Source organism: Nelumbo lutea, chromosome 1, assembly GCF_056320005.1.
Source record: "Nelumbo lutea isolate HS-2025 chromosome 1, American lotus-T2T, whole genome shotgun sequence".
NCBI lineage: Eukaryota > Viridiplantae > Streptophyta > Magnoliopsida > Proteales > Nelumbonaceae > Nelumbo > Nelumbo lutea.
This window is the reverse complement of record NC_142684.1, coordinates 37,609,725-37,633,659: the sequence shown is the minus strand read 5'-3', so window position 1 is coordinate 37,633,659 and position 23,935 is coordinate 37,609,725. Positions and strand designations below refer to the sequence as shown.

Here is a 23,935-nt window from a genome sequence, read left to right as displayed (position 1 = left end):
CTAAGAATAAATTTATTCCTGCTCAAACCTAAGTAGGCCACGTCGGGAAGAAGCACCTCGATGCGGCACCTTCAGCTCGGCATAGGGTAGCTCAATGCAAGGTAGCTCACGGAAAAATAGCTCGGCGTATCACAAGAAGATCTCCTGTCTGACAACCGTACCTGCCAAACCTGGAGCCCTGCACCCACGTCTCTCGCCAAGTGGCATCGTGCCTGCCAACTTTGAGAGGTGTCCCCCGCTTGGTAGGGTCGTACTCTGCAACAGTTACCTGCGCAACCCTGGCAAGTAACGGTTGCGGCAGAGAACCAAAGGTGGTTATGCCTGATTTGACAGGCTACCACTATATAAGAGCTCCGGCCCCAAAGAATCGGAGTGTTCTCATGGGAGAGCTCCCGGGAATCCTTCACCTTCTTCCTCGTAGGTATCTTGTCCGACGCCAACTAGGAGCGTAACCTCTGCCAAGTAGGAGTGCTCAGATCGTGCACCATCATGTTTCATTGCAATCAACTCAAGGACAATGACATAATAGCATTGGTTATTGTCTGTACCATCTCCTTAATGGCCATTTAGAAAATATGAACTTATATGTGTTAACTTAATAAAATTTTACGAAGATGGGATTAAGAGGTTAATTTTAAATTTGAGAATATGCAAAAACTATCACAAATATATTTTATCATAATTAACTTATGCACAATGATATAATAGTATTGGTTAGTGTATACACCATCTCCTTAATAGCCATTTGGTATATATGGGCTATATATGTCAACTTGATAAACATTTACAGAGGTGAGATTACATTTTCTTCATACAATTTCTTCTTTGAATGAGTCATATTTTGACATTGAACCAATTTTGGCTTTGACACCAAATCATTCAAGATAATAATTCCTAAGTATGAATTTGTCCTAACTTTTGAAAAAGTGGAGTTATATATGTTTTTGGATTATGCTCTGGGCTCGAATTTAGAATTCTGAATTGAGCCTGTCCGTACTATCCTTAAAAATATTGAGATGTTATCCATGTACGGTCGCAAAAGGCTGTGATGACCGTGTGAGGACAGTAAGTCTGTGATGACATTTTTATGAGTACTGAATCGAGTTCCGCTAAGACTTGTTGTTCCGACGAGAACGTGGACAGCAGCAGACCGACGCAGCAGTACGTTGTACGTGGGTACGCTTGTAGGCTGCCAAAAGCACAACCATCCGGGTGTCATGACTATCATTACAATGGAAGAGGGAGACATGCGTACCACGCACTGAGCGTATTTCAAACAAAACTGGTTTTAAATGATTAACGAAGCGCCGATTTCAGTTGCTCCTATCTCCCTCCTTGGATTTCGATTTCGAAAGCTATCATTCTTCTCTGCAACTTCTCTCTGTTATCTCCGACGCGTTATATCTTCGAGAAGCGTATCGGAGAATACTTTCCATCTCGACCGTCTATTTTCTCCAACATCCCTCTTCTTGTTGCTTCTTTCTCTGTTCATTGTTTCTGAGCTTTGGAAGACGACAATGGCAGAGGATGAGGGGAGTTAACCCCATGAATCAATGTAGCCATGGATCTAGCGAAATGGACGGCCAAGATTTTGTGACTGAAAGAGTGCTAGGGTTTCAGTCATGGCGGCAGAAACGTCTCGCAGCTGGATGGACTCTTACAAGGGCATGTCCTCGGACAACATCAAGGGTCTGGTTCTGGCACTGTCGTCAAGTTTCTTCATCGGTGCTAGCTTCATTATTAAGAAGAAGGGGTTAAAGAAGGCGGGAGCGTCTGGAATTAGGGCAGGTAAATCGTAGAGAAATCATTTTTTTTTGGTTCTCTGGATTCGAGTGGCTCTTTTTTTTTTGAAGTCTTTGGAGGTGTGATTGATGTAATTTGGGAATTACGATTGATCTGCGCTATGTTTATTTAGTGGTCTTTTTGTCCAATTGTTGAGATCTTAGATGTTTTTGGTGATTTTGTTGAACTATAATGAATTCATTTGATGTTGTAGTACGGCATTATAACTATAATTGTCTGCAACCTTAGCTTTCTAAAGTAGTGAGCCAAAAAAAGGAAAGCTTAGCTTTCTAGAGCATATATCATCACATTCTATCATTTGGATATTCTTATGAAATTAATTTTGGTTAGTTTGCATTTGTATTGATGATAGCAGCTTGAGGAGATCGATTCGACGGTTTTGCATGAAGGGTCATGTAATAGATCCTGGTTGATTAGGTTGGGGAATATTAAAGAGTATACTGTTATCTATCATGAAATTTTTTTTTTTTCAAGAAACACTGAAAAAACAGATTACAACCAAGGCCCCCAATGACAGGAGCCAAACACACACAACCACCTACAGTACATCGTAACTCAAGGAAGTCCCTAGATCTCAACTGAGAACAAAGAATAGAAGCTTGGAGGCCCTTGGCTGCAGCCACCCAAGAGATGAGCTTGCCGAAAGCAAAGGCAATCAAGCAATCTATATTAGAAGTCTTATTTTGAAAGATTCTTCTGTTTCTTTCAGTCCAAACTGTGCATAAAATGGCTGCAGGCAGGACACGTTTGATCATGAATGGTTAGATTGTTGAAGCTTCTATTCTTTGTTCTCAGTTGAGATCTAGGGAAGAAACAGAATAGCTAATAAAAATGAGATGTATTCTATAAGTGTGGCTTAATAATAAAATGTTAACATGTAACCGGTTGTATTTTAAAACAACATAATAGCTAATAAAAATATTAGAATAATAAACATGAAAAAAATATTTCTTAAGTTTTATTTAGGCGCCCGCCTAAGTCTCTGGGCGGTCGCCTAGTATAGAAAACTATAGGCGTTTGGGCGAGGTGACATTGTAAAACCGCTTAGTCGCCTAGACGACGACTAGGTGCCGCCTTGACAACTATGTCATCTAATAAGTTAGAGGAGATCCATGTGGATGCTATTCAATGCATTTGGGGAGCCCATTTTGATCCTTGACCTTGTTTTAAAACTTAAAAGTCAACTAAGCTTGAGTTAGTAAAAAGGGGGAAAGTGTTACCCAAAATGGACAAGAGGGTCAAAATGTTATCCAAATCTATATCCCTAACAACCCTTCTCAGGCCCAAATTCCACCCAAAACCAGAGGTTGAGTCTGAGGGAACTAGGAAGGAATAAATGGGCTCATTTTTTCAGTTCGGAGAGAGCACACAAAGAAGGGAACTGGTTCATCAAAGGAGAATCCCCCACCCAAGTTTGTTCCCAAAATTTAATGAGGTTTCCTGAATTCAAATCATACTTGATCCAAGGGGAGAAAACTGATAGAAGATCATGGATGGGTTTCCATGGAGAAGCACTTATAGTCCCTGCCAGAGTTCTAGGATCCCAACCATTGTCCCATGAATGCTAGCACTATCTTAGCCCACAACTTATCATTCTTTAGAGGGAACCTCCACATCCATTTCCCAATAAAGCCATATTTCTTTTCCTAATATTCCCAATCCCAAGACCTCCTTGCTTCTTGTTTCTAGTTACCAACTCCCAACCCTCCCTATGGTCCCTCTTTTCCTCTCCTGGCTCCCACAAAAAATCCCTCATTAGCTTTTCTAGTTTGTTGGAGATCTCTACAGGGATCTTGAACATTGACATAAAATAGATGGGTAGATTAGCTAGGGTAGACCTATTCGGTGTGGTCCTTCCTCCTAAAGAGAGAGAATTCTTCTTCCAAGAAGCAAGTCTTTTCTCAAATCTTTCCACCACCAGAATCCAGAAACTTCCTTTCTTGGGGTTATCTCCTAGGGGAAGGCCTAAGTAATGCACAATCTAATATGAGATTATACACCCTAAAGTACCTGCATACTCCCTAATCTCCCTTCCCTCCACATTCACTCCTACTATACAACTTTTCTCAAAGTTCACCTTAAGATTGGAAATTTGCTCAAAAAGTTGTATAACCAATTTCATCTTCCTAATCCAACTCATGTTCCCACCTTCACAGAATAGATTGTATCATCTGCAAATTGCAAGCGTGTAAGTGATATCTCCTCCCTTCCTACTAATCCAACTCATGTTCTAATATGTAATTTCCTTCTTTCTTCCTGCCTACTAATCAGGGGAAGATTTGTCTTTGTATTCTTTCTTGTAACCCTAATGTAAATGATAAGATTAGGGGTTGTGAACAGTGCTTCTAACCCATTCCTCTCAATCTTCTTCTTCTCCATTCTTCTTCATATCTAATCTGAAAACTAATAGATATCTCTTCCACATTCTCATCTAAGTTGGAGCTGTCTAAATGATTCCTCTTTAGTGGATATGTTGAAGGTATTTTCAATAGTGCCATCTTCTTTTGCAATCTGTTTATCAAAGAACTTTTCTATGCTATTGTTTCCAAGATCTTCAAATATTTGTTAGGTGGAACCCTCCTGCCAATTTGGATGGACTGTTCAGCCCTTCTATTTTAAGAAGCACAGAAAAAGAGGATGGATTTTGTGGAGGTGTATGAGGGTAGCGGTATGTTGGAGAGTGTGGGAAGAAAGTAATGCAAGAATCTTCGAGGAAAAGGAGAGAAGCTTGGAGGTGTTAATTGATTGTATTACTCTTAAAGTTGCTCATTAGGTAAAACCTTGAAACTTTTTTCAAACTTTAGAGTGGAGGACTTTTTCTGGAATTGGGGGGCAATTGTTGGTTCTTCATCTAGGAAACAAAAATCTCTAGAGGTTTGGTCACCCCCAATGGTTGGTCGGAAGAAGTTGAACTTAGATGGTTGTAGTATGGGTAATCTGGGTTCCTCGGGTATGGGAGGAGTTATTAGGGATTTGGGAGGCATTATTTGTGCTTTATTTTCAAGCCCAATGGAGCATTGTGATTTGGTCAAAGCAGGATTTTTGGCAGCAGTTTACGGGGTAGAGAAGGCCAAAGAATTGGGAATATTGACAGACTGATTATTGAAGGGGTTTCAAAAGTAATTGTGGATGGTTGAAAAAAGGAGAGGGGGTGACTTGGCAGCTGAGGAATGATTTTAGAAGATTCTTGTGGCTATCAAGACATGAATATCCAAGTACGTTCAGTTAGAAGATCTGCAAATAGCATGGCAGATAACTTAGCTAGGCAAGGGGTTCAAAGATAGTTAATCTATTGGGCACAATTGTAATATGGGTTGGGTGGCTTGCCTTGTATTGGACTTACTTGTTCACAACTTCTTGTTGTATCTTCTTTTTTAATTGTTAATGAAACTTTCTCTGTGGTTGCTGGTTAGAAAAGGTCTCCAAATCTTTGCATAATACATGAAGCTCAAACCTTGCCTTCTTTAAGAGCTTCTTCACTGCTTGCAAGTTCCTCATGGGCCTTTACTATGTTGTCCTGAACTGATTTATTTGAGGTGAAGAGGGTAGTGCAAAGGAATCAGGTTGCATTGGTTTAAGAGTTATTTTTTTATTATGTTTTAGAAAGCTATATGTATTCTTATCCCCATAATTAATAGTCTCTTTTTTTTGGTAATAAAAAATTATTAAAATAAAGAAAAGATACATGAAAGGTGACCGTAAGTCACTAGAGAGAGTCGAGAGAAGAAAAAAAGAGGATAATAACCAAAACCCCAACTGCTGATTTAAAAGGCGTGCCTAGGCGCACAGGCGAGGCGCATTTTAGGGTATGCGCCTTGTCCAGGTCCTAGGTGCAACCCTTTCAAAAGGCACATGCATGGTGTGCCTAGGCGTGTGTCTTTTTAAAATTCTGCACTTTTACTTTTTTTTTTTACCCTAACGGCTAGGCCGGGGGCTCCGTCCCCGGACCCTCACCCATGCCCCTTGAGGCAAGCCCAAACAAGTCCATGTTAGGGTCTTAAATCCTTAGTTCTCACACAAAAAATAATGATTTTATAGTTTTAATTGCTTTTTAAGAAGATATTTTATTAGGATGAATGAATGAACAACATTACCAAATAGGGGGTTCTACTCCGCTCCGGTTTGCTTGCTCACCGAAGCTCCGAGAACCCTCTATTGCTAATGTTTATTCATTCATTCCAATGAAATATCTTCTTAAAAGGCAATTGAAGTTATAAAATCATTATTTTTTATGTGAGAAATAAGAATTTGTCCCTAACATGGACTTATCGGGCTTGCCTTGAGGGGCGTGGTACAAAGACGACTCATAGAATCAAGAATGCAATATGTTTTACATCACATTAGCTACTTGAAGTAATGCAATTGAGGAAAAAAGAGATTGTGGGTTTTACATGCTTGAAAATGCTTTATATGTTTGCTTTTATTTTGAAGTTTTCATTTGAATATGCTTTACATGTTATGTTTATGTATTTTAATTTTAGATAATAGGTTTTTTAAAGCATTTATTTTAAAATTTAGGTTTATATTTTTTATTATCATTATGTTTAATATTTTTTGATTTTTTTTTTGCATTTTTTGAAATTTCTGACATTTGTTTTTATTTTTTTGTTTTTTTTGTAATTTTGTGCCTTGCTTCAAAGAGGTGCGCATCTCGCCTTGTGCCTTGCGCCTCAGGTGCAAATTGGCCCTTGTGCTTTTTTTTTGCGCCTTGTGCTTTTAAAACACTGATTAAGACACCTCAAAAAGATCACTAAGCACAAAACCATAATTAGAAAAAACTCTCTGCCTTGGACCCAGAGACCCAAACCTGAAAAGCAAAAAACTGACCAGCAAAACATAGCTCTTCATAACCAGACCTCTTACAACAGCACAATCAAAGCAACCCAGAAAAATCTCCCTCCACCTGAAGAACAACAAAAACAGAAGCCTCTACTTTCTCTTATGACCCTTCTTGTGTTTCAACATTTTTTTACTTGGATCAATCCCAAAGAGCCATCCTTTTAGTCTAGCAAAAATACTTGACACCATAATTTGGCAATGTTTTCTCTGATGTTTGAACCTTCTAATTGCCAAACTGTCCTTCCTAAATTCCAACAAATCTCTAGTCTCATTAATTCTTTCCAATTCCATAACTGAATTCTTCTTAAACAATTGATCTTCTTCCAAGATTTTAACCTCATCAGTGGTGGCTCTTGTAATTTTATCAGCTCTCTGTTCAAAACTAGAGCTAAAAACTTCAGATCTGAAATCTAATTCCCTTGAGGGCAAAGGATACCTTACTTCCAGATCCTCAAACATCTTTCTAGTAAAAGCATCACCCCCTAAAGCCAGTAAACCCAAGGCTTTATTCACCCCAACTGCTGTATTTATGATCTTTTCCACATTAACTTGCTTTTTAACTTCATGGATCTCATCTATCAAAATCTCCTCTCCACTTGAGTCATAGTCCTCATCTTCTTCTTCATCACTCCCCCAAACTGCCTCTCCATCTTTTAGAGGTCTAGTATGATAACCTCTTCTCTTGTTGTAAGTCTTTAACCCACCAACCCGTCCTACTTCTTTATCTCTACCTCCTCCCCCTTCAGTGTGAGCCCCTTCTTTACTTTCAAAAGTCCAACTAAGTGTTTTTTTTTTTTTCAATAGAAACCTTCTCACCTAGTGCTCTAAAATCTATAGGGATTGCCTCCACCTCCAAACACCTTTTCTTCTTAACCTCTAGATTTTACCCTCCTGATCTTTTCTTTTTGCCTCCAATAGGAAAAGCCTCCTCGCTCATATCTCGTTCTTTTTCTTCGTCCAAACCTTCTTTTACGTTGTTGATAAGGGTGTCCCTTTTCCTTCTTTTACGTTACTCATTAAAACATTACAAGGAGCTTGGAAACTTTGTTATAACCTTTCCTAGGTCTTACCATGGTGGTTTTAATTTTGGTAAGCCATTTCACAATTTCAATATTTTCTTGCATGTGATATTGAGTAATAGTTTGCACATGAAAGCCTTGCTTGGCTTTCCCTTCTCTTTGACTGAGTTGAAAGCCTAGCCTTCCAACATGGAGGAGAGGGGGAAGGTGTGAGTGGATGTTAGGAAGGTAGGAAAGATGAAAGAGAGAATGAACATCTTCGAAGCCAGTCTAGTGGGGAGGTTTGTGGGAAGGGAGATAGATGCTGGGAGAGTGGAAGCTTGGGCGATTTTGGAATGGGGTCAGGAGAGAGTGATGGGTGTCAGAAATCTAGGAGACAATTTGATTCTCTTCATGTTCCACAGTATGAAAGCAGCGAATTGGGTGCTAGAAGTCGAACAATCGAAGATTGGGGAGGTAGAGCTCCGCCTGGGGAGATGGTATCCACCACTAGGGGCGATTGATTCTGGAAACTCCAGAACCGCCTACTGGATTGTGGGAGCTGGGATTCCTCTGCATGCGTGGTGTGTATTGACGTTCCAAGAGATTGGAAAGAAGTGTGGAAGATTCCTCACTTACAACCAGAAAAATCAAACTTGGGATAAGATGGACTTGGTGAAGATCCTAGTAGAGGTGGAAGACACATCTTGTATCCCAAATTTGATGTGGCTCAAGTTCGCTGGGGAACAATATCAGCTCAGGGTGATGGTGGAAGGTGAAGATAGGTATGCTCTACACTATTGTTGGGATGATCCCATGGGTCAACCTGTTATCCCGTGTAACAACTTTGAGGTGGAGTGGGTCTAGAAGCCACCGGCGGACGATGGAGGGAGGAGAGCACACAATGGCGAGGTTGAGAAGGAAGGAGGGGTAAAAGTGGAAAGAAAATTTGGAAGAGGAAGGTAGACGGTTGAAGCAGGGAGATTGGGAAACGCAAATCGAAAGTCGACAGGGTTTGGGTAATCTCCAAGTTCTGAGGAGGAAAGAAGAAGTTCTACTGCAGAGCAAGAGGAGGGAGTTTTAGTTGAAGTAGACAGAAGGAGGTTCTAGGTTCAACGTCGAGGAGAACAAAGAAAGCTAAAGAAAACCTTGCGTTAGTATCAGAGTCCAATACTGCGGCAGGGTTTGCGTCCAGCTAGGTGAGGCTGAGTAGTTTAGAAGAGTTGGAGAAAGGGTGAGGGAAGGAGGAGGAGGGGAGAAGGTCTGAGGGTAAGGAAGTGGAGGGGGTTGAGAAGGACGAGGGAGGGAGGAGTCCATTGTTGCTGGGTGATAAAGGGGGTAAGAGAAAGGTGGACATTAACAAGCTTGTGGAGAGGGAGATGGAGGTGGGTAAAACCTTTGGCCTGTTTTTCTTGGGAGGGGAAGGATTTGTGAGGAAAGCCTTCGAAAATTTGGAGAGGAGGAGAAGGGCAGAAAGGGAGAAGAAAATAGAGGTGGAAGGAGGCGAAGCGTAGGGCAAGGGAGAAATATAGGGTGAAGATTCTGTGGTAGTCCTGAAAAGAAAAGAAAAGAGAGAAAAGAAAAGAGAAAAAAAAAACGGAAAAAGAAAGGTAATTAAGAAAGGAAGACTACAAGGATGAAAATCCTTTCCTGGAATGTTAGGGGATTGAGGGAGGATAGGAGAAGGATGGTGGTGAGAGAGTTGATTAGAAGGCTTAAGCCGGATGTGGTCTGCCTTAAAGAAACTAAACTGGAGGAGTTTGGGTTACGGTAGAGGTCTGAAAGCTGGGGTTCAGGTGTTGGGGAATGGTTGGAATTGAATGCAGTAGGACTTTCAGGGGGGCTTGGTTGTAATCTGGGACCCAAATGTGTTCTTGAAGGTAGGGGAGAAGGTGGGAGAAATTTCCGTGTCGGTCTGTCTCAAATCAGCACAGGGAGGTGAGTGGAGTTGGGAAGTCACTAATGTCTATGGCTCGAATGAGGAAGGTAGGAGGGAGGAGTTCTGAGAGGAGCTGGAGGAGGTTAGACGGTCTTTGGGGGGGGAGGTGACCCTTGGGTAGTGGGGGGGATTTCAATGTGGTTAGGAGGATAAGAGAGATGAAGGGAGGCAGGGAGGGGAGAATTGGTGTGGGGATGAGTAGATTTGGGAATTTTATCGCCAATCCTGGGCTGATTGACCCTCTGCTTTTGGATGACCTTGGCTATATGATTGGGATGTATACCATTATGGAAAGCTGAACACCTATGACTTCATGTTCAATAATCAGCAGGTTATTTTAAGGCCAATGTCAACTGAACAAATTAAGAATTATGGTGAAAACGCATCCAAGCATGCTGTTGAATCAAAGAAGGCCCTACACATGATCACCAAGGAGTTTGAGGTAGAGAGCAAAGAGGCATGGGTCATCTATGCTGTAGTAGCCAAATAAGTGGAGAAAACAACACCTGTACCACTTATAGATGCACCTCCAGAAGTACACAAGTTGTCTATGGCTTGAATGAGGAAGGTAAGAGGGAGGAGTTCTGAGAGGAGCTGGAGGAGGTTAGATGGTCTTGGGGGGGATTTCAATGTGGTTAGGAGGATAAGAGAGATGAAGGGAGGCAGGGAGGGGAGAGTTAGTGCGGGGATGAGGAGATTTGGAAATTTTATCGCCAATCCTGGGCTGATTGACCCTCTGCTGTTGGATGACCTTGGATTGGGATGTATACCATTATGGAAATCTGAACACTTATGACTTCATGTTCAATAATCAGCAGGTTATTTTAAGGCCAATGTCAACTGAACAAATTAAGAATACCGTGAAAACGTATCCAAGCATGCTGCTGAATCAAAGAAGGCCCTACACATGATCACCAAGGAGTTTGAGGTAGAGAGCAGAGAGGCATGGGTCATCTATGCTGTAGTAACCAAATAAGTGGAGAAAACAACACCTGTACCACTTATAGATGCACCTCCAGAAGTACACAAATTGTCAGATTTTTTTTTTTCAGATGTAGCACCGGAAGAACTTCCTAATGAGTTGCCACCAATGTGCAACATTCAGCATGCTATTGATTTTGTTCCAGGCTCCCAACTTCCCAACTTGCCTGCGTATTTCATGAACCCAATAGAAAATGTTGAACTTAAAAGGCAAGTTGAATAGTTGCTGTCTGAAGGTTTCATTCGAGAAAGTCTTAGTCCTTGTGCAGTTCCAACACTTTTAACACCAAAGAAGGAATAAAAAATAAAGAAGTCAGTATTTAACCACAGTAAATGCATAAATTTTCACAAGGAATACAATAGTTTGGTAAATCTCCAAAGGGTAGTGAGAAAATTTGGATAAGGATTCGACCTTTAAGAAGAATGTGGTGTTGGAATTAGAGAGGATCAATGCTAGCTATGTGGTGTTGGTTAGAATTCGGAAATTTCATCAGTTTGTTTAGGTCTTGAAAGATTTTAATAGATTGAAAGGGGGCTTATTTGGGGTTGGGCCTGCCAAGAAGTTGAAGAAAGTTAAAAATGCTAGCAAGAGAAACAAAAGAGATCATTTTCAACCTGTTGGCAACATGAAGTAATCGAGGATTGTCTTTTTTGGTGTCTATTGTTCATTTGTTTGTTTTGATTGATTGTTGGGGCTTTGATGTTTGTTATTTTTTATTTTGGTTATGGTTGTTGAGCGTTTATTATTGGGTTGTATCTTGAGTTTGGGGTTGCTTTTTCTTCTTTCGGGTGACTTTTGGTCACCTTTCTTGTGTTTTCTTTCCCTTATAATAAATTTGATTTTATTATGAAAAACTAAATTAATATTAAAGCAAAACCATCTTTTTTTCTCCCATGTTTGTTTGCAGAATGACCTTTCCACAGGCTACAAGTTTGGCATTGTTTACTTTGTTTTACGTAATACCTTGTTTTAGGCAATACTTAAGTACTATCAGGTCTTTGAACATTTTTTATTGCTATGAACTAGTGCATGTAATATTTTAACTATGTCTATGCCATATGTTCTCATTTTTTAGAGGATTTTCACCTCGAAGCTGACCACTCAGATTCTCAGAGAGAGAAATAATTTCCTCCTTTCCCTTCGCTATATGTTCTCTTGACTGCATGCGTATCTACTATGCAATTTAGGGCAAAGTTTTGGCTATCATTGTGTGGCACATGATCTCATTCAAAATGAATATTTGCTTGTTTGTTCACAGGAGTTGGAGGCTATTCTTACTTAAATGAGCCACTTTGGTGGGCAGGCATGATGACAAGTAAGTATAGTTCATTATTTTTGCAAATGAACTGCACATTAATGTAATTCATTGTTTTCTTTTTTTTAAAAAATTAAAAATAGCAATGGGCCCTCTAATAGCTAATAATCACGGTGAAAATAATTTTATTAGTTATTTATAGATTACTAGATGAAAATTGCTTCTTGAAATGTGTTATATGTATGGAGTTAATGCTTGGTTAGGTTGTTCTGCTTTGTTATATTGTCTACTTGTGCCTAATAACGATCACTACATGTTTGAGGTTAGATGGCCAATTCTTCAGTGGGTTCTCAAAGAAGAAAACACATAAATATGAAAAAGAAAAAAATAAAATAAAAACAAGAAATAGGAATCAAGAAACATGTTAACATCCCTCTGGTATCTCTTTTGTCTTGCTCATCAATGGCGAGGGATGAACCATGGTCCAAATCCTTTTGATTTTAAACCTTTGTTGAATAACGCTAGTTTTGTTGATCATTGGAGCATATTAACCCCCACCCCCCCTTGCCTTTAAGAGAGTTAATGGAGGCAGTCTTGAATTTGGATGACTATGCTTTGCTTGGTACTTCTTAATACTTGGCACATTTAGGTTTGGAATTTGTAGTAAAGGGTGTAAGCAGGGAGAGTAAGGCTGTAACGAGGTCTACTTGAAAGACGGTAGATGGCTCTGGTGAGGGAGAATAGACTGATGGTTATAGGCCTGGGACAATTAGGGTTCTAGAGTGGCAGAGCTTACGCAAGGATTCTTGAAGACAAAGGTGAGGATAGTCTCAGACGTCTCTTATTTATAGACATAAATGCACAAGTGAGGCGAACTTTCCAAAGTGGGGAAGTTTGTTAGAATTTTGTTGGATCTAAAATAGGCAAGACACTTGGAGTGTGTCCATGTGGAGATCCCGGGATTTGGGTTCCTGCCCTTCTCATCAGGGCCCACACATGGGCATTAGTGTAGCTATTTCTCCCTTCTAGATGCTAGCCTCATTATGTTGTAGGAATTTCTTTTTCATGATGGGTAATAGGGCTTTGGCATGGAGTCATGGGATGAGTATAACAAAGTTGTGGTGTTGCGATGTGATGCCAAGGCAGGATGCCATTGCAGCACGGTAGACCCTTTCTATACAGGATCAAATCGTGGGGAAAAGTTGCAGCAATGAGGTTTTCGTGCCAGGACTATTGAGCTTGCGATTTGATGGTAAAGTGTATGTCATGTCGTAGAATTGAGCGCAAGTTGTGATTTTGCAATTTTTGAAAAGTGGGATTGTGATGTGATGAACTTGGGGCCTAGATTGCAGTGTGGTCACATCGTGGTGATCCATTTGCATGACTCCCATTGCAGTTCCCATGGATTCTAAATCCATGTATTTACATTAGCCCTCTTGCTTATTGATAGAAGTAATTCTGTTAGTAAGCATAGTCTATTGTTGTGCTGGAAAAGATGGGTCTGGTCATTTCATTGTTTGCTTATCCTAATGTAGATCCCCTGCTTATTGATAGAAGTAATTATATCAATAGGGAAGGAATGAGTTTTGTAGTTTCGATGTGGGTGAGCTATTAGCTGCGTTAGGTATGCGATGGGAAGCTCCCCCCGTGTGTAAGAGAGCCATAGATATTCTAATACAATGTTTGATATTATTGATGGAATATTTTGATTAATGAAAGGCATTAAAAGGAGCCATTAATGCAATGAAATGATTAAGTGATGTTGTTATTGGCTTGTTGATTACGTGAGCATTAAACAACTGTTGGAGTTATTATGAAAAGCAGGGGTCTACTTTGTAAATTTTCAAAAATGGAAACTGTAGATTGCGATTTTTGTAGGTGTGGTTTTTGTGTTGGTGTGACATGTGACATTGCACGCGTGTGTTGGGTCTATTTAAATAACTTAGGGGTTAAGAAACTACTCATTCAATTTGAGAGCCTTCAATCCCTTAATCTTTGTCATCTTTATTGTTTTTTTTCCTTGATCAATAACAGCAGATTTCATTAAATATGAATAAACTTACAAAGAAGAGGAGCTAAGGCATCTTAACTCCCCAAAAGTTGGATAGGCACCCAAACTGATGATAAAAAACAATTACAACTGAGCCCAGAACCCAGAAACCCTACTCACCCCTTGCCTAGCTAATCCATCAGCAAAGGAGTTTGCATTTCTCTTTACCCAAGTACACTGAACTTCCATATTCATGATCAGCCATTTGAATTTTCTCTTTCAATTACTGTCTCCAAAGCTTAGAAGTGTCTTCTTTTAGCCAATTCACTACAACCACAGAATCTCCCTCTATAATTAGTTTCTTGACATTTAGGTCTATAGCCCTTTATATCCCTTCCAAAGCTGCTAACACCTCAGTCCTCAAAGAGTCTCCCACTCCAATTGGGCCAGAGAACATAGCTATTACATTACCTATCTCGTCTTTTAACACTCCCTATACCTGAGGGCCCTAGATTCCCCATGCTACTACCATCAAAATTTAGTTTGATAAAACCAAGAGGTGGAGGGTTCCATGTGGGATTCGAGGTCTTCTTAATTGAGACTGGACTTGCAATTTCTTTCCATTTTCTTAACATATCATTCGTTGAAAAATCTATTAACCCATCCGTTGTTTTCAACCAGTGTATTACCCTTATATGGATCACTCCTAGCATAGTTTCCAACCCTCTCTCCTTTTTTGAAAAAATCCTTGAATTTCTTTCTTCCCATATTGTCCAACAAACAACAACTCTCACACATCTCCACATGATCCTTGACCTTTTTGTTGGGCAGTTAAAAGAAGAAGAGGTAAACAAGCTTTGCACATTCGTTGGGGAGATCCACCTGCACCCAAACAAAGCAAATCATTCCCAAATATTTTTTGCCAAAACATAGGATATTAGTAAGTGGTAACTAGACTCACTAGCAACTTTGCAAAGAACACACCAGTGTGGAGATAAACAACTATTGGGTCTTTTTCTTTAAAGTAAATCACCTGTGTTAACTCTTTCCAGGAAAGCTTCCCAACAGAAACTCCCAACCCTTGGAGGTATAGGTTGACACCACACTTCCTTGACAGGGAATGACAAGCCAATAGGAATTTCCGGTTGTATTAGGGCTTTAAAGAAGGAGGCACAAGTAAAGGATCTGGAAGGAGACAAAGTCCAAATCCTATTATCTGTTTTTGTAGGCTCCAAGAAAACCCCATCAAGAATGGACAAGAGAGTTGAAGTACTTTCCAATTTTGTGTCCCTAAGAGCTCTTTTCAAACCCAAGTTCTAACCAAACCCAGAATTTGAATTTGAGGGAACATGGAATGTGGCAACTGGTTCATTTTTGAAGGTGGAGATTGCAAAAAGGGTCGGAAATTGGTCTTTCAAAGGATACTCCCCAACCCAAACATGTTCCCAAAACTTAATGAGGTTACCCGAGTGCAAGTCATACCTGATCCAAGGAGAAAAAAGAGGTAGAATAACTTGGATTGATTTCCAAGGTGATGCTCTTGTAGTCATAGCCAGAATCCTAGAGTTCCATCCATTCTCTACAAGCCCGTGACTACTACATATTATCTTAGCCTACAGTTTTTCCTTTTCCAATGAAAATCTCCTCAGCCATTTACCTAGTAAAGCCAAGTTCCTCTTCCTTATATTACCTATGCCTAGACCTCCATCCTTCTTACTCCTACACACCACCTCCCACTTAATCCTATTGTCCTTTTTCTCCTCCCCTGGCTCCCATAGGAAATCTCTCATTAGCTTTTCCAACTTGCTAGCCACCCCTGCAGTTACCTTAAAGATCGAAAGGTAATAATTGGGCAAGTTATCTAAAGTAGACCTAAATAGGGTGATTCTTCCTCTAAGAGATAGATGATTTTTCTTCCAAGATGCAAGTCTCTTTTCAAACCTCTCAACAACTGGAGTCCAAAAACTTCCTTTTTGAGGGTTATCTCCTAGGGGAAGACCAAGGTAAATTAGAGGCCAATTCAACACTTCACATTCCAAAATATTTGCACACACAAGGATCTCACTTTCCTTCATATTCACACCTACAACACAACTTTTGTCAAAGTTTACTTTCAGATTCGACATTTGCTCAAAAAGTTGTATTGTAAGTTTAGATTCCTAATCCAATTCATGTCCCCTCCCTCACAAAAGAGAATCGTATCATTTGCAAACTACAAATGTGTGAGTGGTATGTTCTCCCTGCGTACTCTCCACCCTTTGATTAGACTCCTAGAATTTGCCTTAGAGATCAGTCTCCCAAAGACTTCAACAACCAAGGTGAACAAGAAAGGAGAAAGGGGGTCTCCTTGTCTTATTCCCCTCAATGCCGGAAAGAAGTCCACCACCGTTCCGTTCACCAAAATAGAGTAGTGGCAAGTCTTAGTACACCCCATAACCCACCTGCACCATCTATCTCCAAACCCAAAGTTGACCATCACCTCTAGTAGAAAGGACCAATCTACAAATCATAAGCTTTTTCCAAATCAAACTTACAAACCACACCCTTTTCCCTTGATTTCTTGAAACCCTCCACACTCTCATTTGCTATAAGTATTTGATTAGTTATGCCTTCCCTCACAAAAGATCCTTGGTTATTTGATACAATGGTATTGAGCACCTGTCTAATCCTAAGGGACAAAACCCTCGCAGTGATTTTATACATACTATTTACTAGACTGATTGGTCTATAGTCCCTTGGATGTGTTGCTTCTCTCATCTTGGGAACCAAAGCAATGAAGGTGGAATTCAACACCGGATTAATCACTCATCTTCTGTGGAGCTCATCAAAGACCAGCATTAAATTCTCTTTCAAAATCTCCCAACCATCTTGATAAAATGCCATCATAAAACCATATGGGCTTGGTGCCTTTGACCTATTCATAGAGAATATTGTCTCCTTTACTTCCTCCACCACAAAATTTCTCTCCAACCACTCCTTATCTTCTAAACTTAGGTTTGGCCATTCCATCCCCTCAATCCACACCCTATTACTTAAAGGTTTTCTATAGATAGTTTTGAAATGGTTTGCAAAAGCCCTAGCAATCTCACCCTGATTAGATAAAGTGGTCCCCTCCACTTCCAAACTTGAGATAAAATTTTTCCTTCTCCCACTTTCCATAGCATGAAAAAATTTAGTATTCCTATCCCCCTCCTTCAACCATTTACACCTTGACTCTTGTTTCCAGCTAATTTCCTCCTTGAACAAGTCATCCTCCAATTGTTTTCACAATTTCCACCTTTGTTCTTTGTCCTCCTGTGTAATACAACCCCTCCCCTCTTCACATCCAAATCTTCCAGTTGTGCAATCACATCTTGCTTCCTTTCTTCTAACCTCCCAAATTCTAAGATATTCCATTCCTTAATTTTACCCTTCAAGAATTGTAGCTTCTTATGGAACCTCATCCCATTCCATTCTACTATAGGATCACTCTCTAGCCACCAGTCCTTGACTTTATTAATAAAATCTGGGTGGTGTAGCCACACATTTTCATATCTGAACGGGGCAGGCCCTATATTTCCCAACTCTTCCTCACCAATCACAATAGGCCAATGGCCTGAAGTTACCCTTGGAAATGCTCTAGAAGTCAAATTACCCTAATGTTCCTCCCAATCTATTGAGAAAAGAAATCTATCCAGCTTAGAACAGATGGGATTCATTTGTAGGTTAGACCATGTATAGTTACTACATGCTAGAGGAATCTCTTTGAGTTCAAGAACCTCCACAAATTGATTAAATTTCCTCATGCTTGTAGTCATCCTCTGTCTAGGGTTATTTGTTTCTTCTGAAAACCTAACTACATTAAAATCACCTCCTAGATACCAAGGTCCTTCCCACAAGCCCCTTATATCTCCCAACTCTTCCCATAGATTCCTCCTCTCTCTATAATCATTAGGCCCGTAAACATTTGTTAACATCCACTCAAAATCACTTGCCTAAATTTCAAAGATACGGAAAATTGGCCTATCGACTCCTCCAGTCCTATGCAAACCTCATTCCTCCATAATGTTACTATACCCCCTGCAGAGTTCCAAGAAGGGTGCGATAGCCCAACTGATCCCCCTAGTTCTCCAAATGCTCCTAACCCACCTAACATCAAAATCTGCTCTCTTAGACTCCTTAACATAACTATATTTGGGTTTATCTTTTTAATTGCCTCTTTAATTACTGCTCTCTTCCTAGCACTTCCCAACCCTCTAACATTCCAGTTGACAATTCTCATTTTGTTCTTTTTTTCCCCCCAATTCCAGTAAATCATTACTTAATCCCCTTCCTTCTTTCCCCTTTGACACCCGGATTCTTGTCTCCTCCAATATCCCTCATCAACCTTTCAGCCTCACTCAGTTTCCTCTTCCTCACCCCACCTTCCTCCTACTTTTGCAAGAAAATTTTGAGATCATTTGGATCTTTCAAGTTACACCCAAGTTTCCCCACAAAGGCTACCACAGAATCCTCACAATTCACCTCCCTTACACTTAACTTATTGGACCCTCTTTCCTTGTTCCCTCACGCCTTCCTACACCCTTATTCTCATTTCCTACACTTAACCCATCTACCATCTCCTTCTGTATGTTATTTTCCTCGAACTCATCCAATAGACTCTTTAAGATTTCCCACTCTTACATTTCTTTCCATTACCTCCTCTTCCCCTTCACCCTTCTCAAGATCCTCTCCACTTCTACTATTCTCTTTTGTTCCTTCTTCTCCAACACGGGCTTCGTCCACCGGAATGGGAAGGGAATCTGGCACAACAGACAAAGAGCAATCATTAGTAACACAAAACGAACGGACACAGATACCTGAGTTTTGCTGATTCCGAGGGGGATTGCAAGGACTGGTAATATTGTCTGTCATTCCCTGTTTTGGATTGTGAATGTTATCTGTTTCCTTGGCTTGGTTTTGAATAGACAACTTTCCCTTCTCTTGTACAACACAAAGATTACTTCCTTCACCCTTCTGTTTACCCCTTACAGAAATAATTCTATTTTGCCGCTGAGAAGCCTCAGAAACTTTCTTACATATAACCTGCCTAGCATTCTGGTTTTGGCAATGGAACTTCTGGTTGCAAGCGAAAGTTTCAATCCCCGTGGGTTTGTCTGTGCTCAACTACGTTGGCCTCCACTTCTCTATCAGGTTGAGCCTTCACACCATCACTATTTCGGTTTTCTGCTTCTTCTGTAAAGAGCCACTCCAGATTTAATGTGGCTTCAATTTCTTCTATCTGCAAGTTCCTTTCCCCTACACTTCCTAGGCTGAATGAATCTTCAAACTCTTCTTCCCCTTCAACCTCCTCCAAACTGCAGGCCACCCAATCTTCATCCACTACCTCCCTCTCAACCACACTAGCTCGTGCATACCTTGGGTTTGGCCGGTCTGAATAGGAATGGATAGCACTATCAGAATCCACATCTGTGCGAGATGCCCATTGCAAAGGGCCCCTTGAGCCATGTTCAGTCCTTCATGACTGTAAGAAACTAGCCCCAGCTACCTTTGTTGGAGAAGAAGATAGACAGAAGCTACTGTCTACAGGCGCATGCCTCTTCCCCCGATCCACGTGATCACTTAAAATATCACGTGGGTCGGTCTTCACACCAAGAGTTAAACTGCGCCTACTCCCAGTTGGTTCAGAGCGAGCAGTTCTTGGCCTATATTTAATCGACCCACATCCACTCTTAGCCATGCCAGCGTAGGAAGCCGGGGCCTCTTTCGATCCTATTAATTTGAAATTTTTTGAATTCTTTACCTTAATTAGATTACTTTTGGTTTTCCTTCGCCGACTTTTCAGCTTTCCCATTAGGATTTCTCTGCTCACCAATACTTCTCACCACCGATTGTATGCCACATGTATACCAGCCTGCCACATCGGCATCTTCAACCTTGGATCTTCTTCCCCAAAGAGCTGCTTCCACTTCAGAAATCAGCCAGACACGATACCTGAAACCATCAGATAACACTTCAACTGATCTGGGCAGCAACTCTTGTTTCACCCCTGCAATCTTAACCTCAGCAGCGTATAAATCTTGAAGATTAATCTCCTCCAAGGCTCCTCCCTGCAACCTCACTATTTTTTCCAGGTTCGACTCGTTCCAAAGATGAAATGGAAGTCCTATCAACTTGAGCATGAAGCTTCCGGTGGTGTGTTCCAACTCATTCCAAAGCGCCCTCTTCAGAGTCGAACGTGGTGAAGTCCCATTCTCCATCACTTACATCGATGATTGCCTTCCTGTCGGAGAAAGGCTTCAAAGCTACATCAGATTTTGTTCCTAAGTTGCACACCACTGTGTCCAGCAATTTTCTCCAATCCTTCACTTCTTTGTTAGCTGTTAACACCATTCTCTTCTCCCAGATACTCTTCTCCGCCTCAATCGAAAGTCTTTTAACCCCCATCGAACTAACAATAGCTTCTCCGCAAAGGGAAGAGCTCTGGTTTGTAGTTTCCTGCTCCACATCATTTCTGTCAACTACCAGTTGGTTCGAATGGTTGTGCTCACTAGGCTCCTTTGTGTTTGCGTCTTGTACCTTGTTTAAGCCACTATCAACATGTAACGGATATTGTTGTAACTTGTCTGCAACAGCCAGCCACCCCTATACCTCCTTCCCTTCCGGAATACATACCATCTGTCTCCTATTGTCAAAAAATTCTGTGATAACAATGAACCATCCTCTCTCATTTCTTCTCAGCTCAACTTTAAATCTCTTCCTGTGCACTTCTAGGGAATTCCTCCAGCCTTCTTTCCTGATAGAGTAGGTTACTCCATCAATAAAGCCTTTCAACCACAGCACAGCTTTGTCACTTAGGAGGACCGTCGCCCTCCTTTCTTCTCTGATTTTCAACAGGTTCCTACCTCCAGCCCTTCCAAGATCGAACAGGATTCTCTTGGTCTCAACCTTCAACTCAGTTTTCCACCTTACCTTCTGGAAAACTCCTTCACTTCGAACTCTCTCCATTTTGTTTCGTCATACTGTTTGTTGTATTCTCTGCGTTTCTTCTTCTTCCTAATCTCTGGTGGCCATTAACAAGGAAGAAAAACATATAGATGAAAGTGAGGTTGTCTCTACATCAGCCCCAATGCATGCATTTGAATTGTTTGTGGGACAAATAGATGTTGAGCATTTTTGGAAGAAATCTGTTGAACTGAAAGAAAAGAGTCCAGTGCAACATTCTAGCCTGCGATGTTTGCAGTGGTTGGTGAGGACGGATGGTTTTATATAGTAAAAGGGGAAGAGTTGCTATGCTTCTACACTACTTTCTAGGAGATCTTTTTGTGATGCTGAGAATCTGATGGGGAAGAGCCCACGAAATGTGCAGATTGGGTTTTTGCAAACCTTATGTACTGTAAGCTTCTTCATTCTTGTGGTTTACTTTTAGCCATAGACTTCTTTAGTGGTATCGCTAAAAGGAGGGAGGAGGGAGGGGGGGGGGTAGAGTATATGGAGCCGTTGCTGGCTCATTGGTGTTGCAGAACCCACACCTTTGTTAGGGCGTGTGGGGAATTTGGGATATCTGTAGAGTATGTATCCTCTATTGGCCCTATGCGTAAATGGAGACTATACCCCAACACGAACGGTAAACGTTGAGTGTTTGCAGGAAGAGATTAGCCCTCTCTTTGACAAGAAGAAAAGGGACACTATTGTTTTTAGGAACTCACTAGCGAACACTATTGCTGGGGGTAAAGTACCACTCGCAAAGTGGTTAAAATTTTGGTTTGATAGGAGTGAAGGGCCATTAGGGATGGAAGGAGTCATAAGCATCTCATCACATTTGTACTGTACTTTTATTGCGTATTTTTGGGTAGTTTGGAAAGTCTATCGCATGTGGTGATTTTGGCAAGCATTGTGTAGAAACTGCCTTTTCTTAGCATGTTTCTAGGCTACCTGTATGATTAGATGGATGACAGTCTATTAATTAATGAACTATCTGTACACTATTTCTCTTCATGTATGTATGTGAAAGGTCCAAGGTAATTATCATAGTTGTCAAGGTGACGCCTAGACAACTAGGTGATTTTTAGAAGTCGCCTCGCTCAATGCCAAGTGTTTTTTATATTAGGTGCTCACACATGTACACATTATATTTTTGAACACCTCTCTATATATTGTATCATTTTATTGGTTGGTTTTATTTTATCAGAATGCATCTTGTTGTATGTTACAACTTTTTTTTATAAAGATAAATCTTTTTTTACTAAAGCTACGAAAACTTTTTTGGGTTTGCATTCTAAACCGAGATTGAGTAGAGAAACCAAGGACAGTCCAAGTCATCCAAGACCTCTCGGTAAGTTTCTTCTTCTTCTTAAACTTCAGTCGTTCTGTGGTCCTTTTTTTTTCCTATTTTTTTGGGATGAAATAGGGGCACCGCCTCTTCAACCTCCTCCTCATCCCTCCTTCCTCAAAGCACCTTGGTACTCCAGTATTTTATTTTCTATTTTTTTTTTAAATACTTTTGGAAACGAAACAGGGGCTCCACCCCCTTCTTCTTTAACAGGGGCTGCGCCCCAACTTTCTAAAACTTTCCTATATTTTTTTGCACTATTTTTTAATAATGCATTTTTTTAGACGAAATAGGGTCTCTATCCCTTTATTTTTCTCTCCTTTTTCGCAGCATTCTCCCTTTTTGTTAGCTTGAAGTAGGGCTTCTGCCACCTTAAACACAGTCCAAATCTCTTATTCCTATTTCTCTGTTTTGCTCCATGTCCTCTAACTCCTATGTTTTTTTTTTCTTTTTTAAGAAATATTTTTTTTTGGAACAAACAGGGGCTTTGCCCTCTTATTTTTCTCTCTTTTTTTTGCTACATTCCTCCTTTTTTGTTGGCCTGAACAAGTATGATGTATATATGATGGAATTTTATGTTTTATTTGAATGAATTTATTGCCAATAACCAATATAATTGTATGTTGGTTAGTATAAAAATTAATACAGTAGCTTAAGAAGGGTAGGGATCTTTATTTTATATTTTCAAATTCCATCGCCTAGGTGCCTTGACAACTATGGTACTTATCACACCACATTATTTAGAACCCTTTATAGTAACCCTTTTCAAATCAAAAGAAGGTGAGAAACAAAAAAGTCAGCTGCCTTGTCATGGTAAACAGTGGATGAGCTGTAAAGTTACTTTGTAATTCAACAAGGCTGGCATCTAGAGTTGTATTATTGGGATAGGGTTCTTTGGGAATCGACCCTACACAGTGATTTAAAAGGCACGCTTGAGGCATGCCTAGGCGCATAGGTGAGGTACATTTTAGGGTAGGCACCTCGCCTAGGTTCTAGGCGCAACAGTTTGCCTTGCGCCTTGGCCCAGGCATGCGCTTATTTGGTAATGTTGTTTGTTCATTCATCCTATTAAAATATCTTCTTAAAAAACAATTAAAATTATAAAATCATTATTTTTTTGTGTGAGAACTAAGAATATAGGACCTTAACATGGATTTATTTGGGCTTGCCTCGAGGGGCGTGGCACAATGGCGACTTGTAGAATTTGGAATGTAATATGTTTTACATCACATTAGCTACTTGAAGTAATGTAATTGAAGAAAAAAAGAGATTGTGGGCTTTACATGCTTGAAAATGTTTTATATGTTTGATTTTATTTTTAAATTTTCATTTGAATATGCTTTACATGTTATGTTTATGTATTTTAATTTTAGATAATAGGTTTTTTAAAACCATTAATTTTAAAAATTAAGTTTATATTTCTTATTAATATCATGTTTAATATTTTTGATCTTTTTGCATTTTTTTGAACTTTTTGTTTTTTTAGCTTTTTTTTTTTGTTTTTTTGCGCCTTGCTCCGAGAACCCCCTATTTGCTAATGTTGTTCATTCATTCATTGTAATAAAATATCTTCTTAAAAGGCAATTAAAGTCATAAAATCATTATTTTTCTTGTGAGAAATAAGAATTTCAAACCTTAACATAGACTTGTTTGATCTTGCCTCGAGGGGTGTGGTACAAAGGCAACTCATAGAATCAAGAATGCAATATGTTTTACATCACATTAGCTACTTGAAGTAATGCAATTAAGGAAAAAAGGGATTTTACATGCTTGAAAATGCTTTATATGTTTGCTTTTATTTATAAATTTTCTTTTGAA

The 23,935-nt window shown here is 40.1% G+C and overlaps 1 protein-coding gene across 1 annotated transcript in view; it reads left to right on the top strand.

Moving 5' to 3' along the window:
• Window positions 1-970: 970 nt before the first annotated feature.
• Window positions 971-23,935, top strand: part of LOC148874309 (putative magnesium transporter NIPA4) — a 35,974-nt gene continuing 13,009 nt past the window's right edge. The window contains exons 1-2 of the mRNA XM_088963778.1: window positions 971-1,788; window positions 11,820-11,876. Coding sequence (XP_088819904.1) covers window positions 1,623-1,788; window positions 11,820-11,876 — 223 coding nt within the window. The 5' untranslated portion in view covers window positions 971-1,622. The remainder of the gene's footprint in view (window positions 1,789-11,819; window positions 11,877-23,935) is intronic.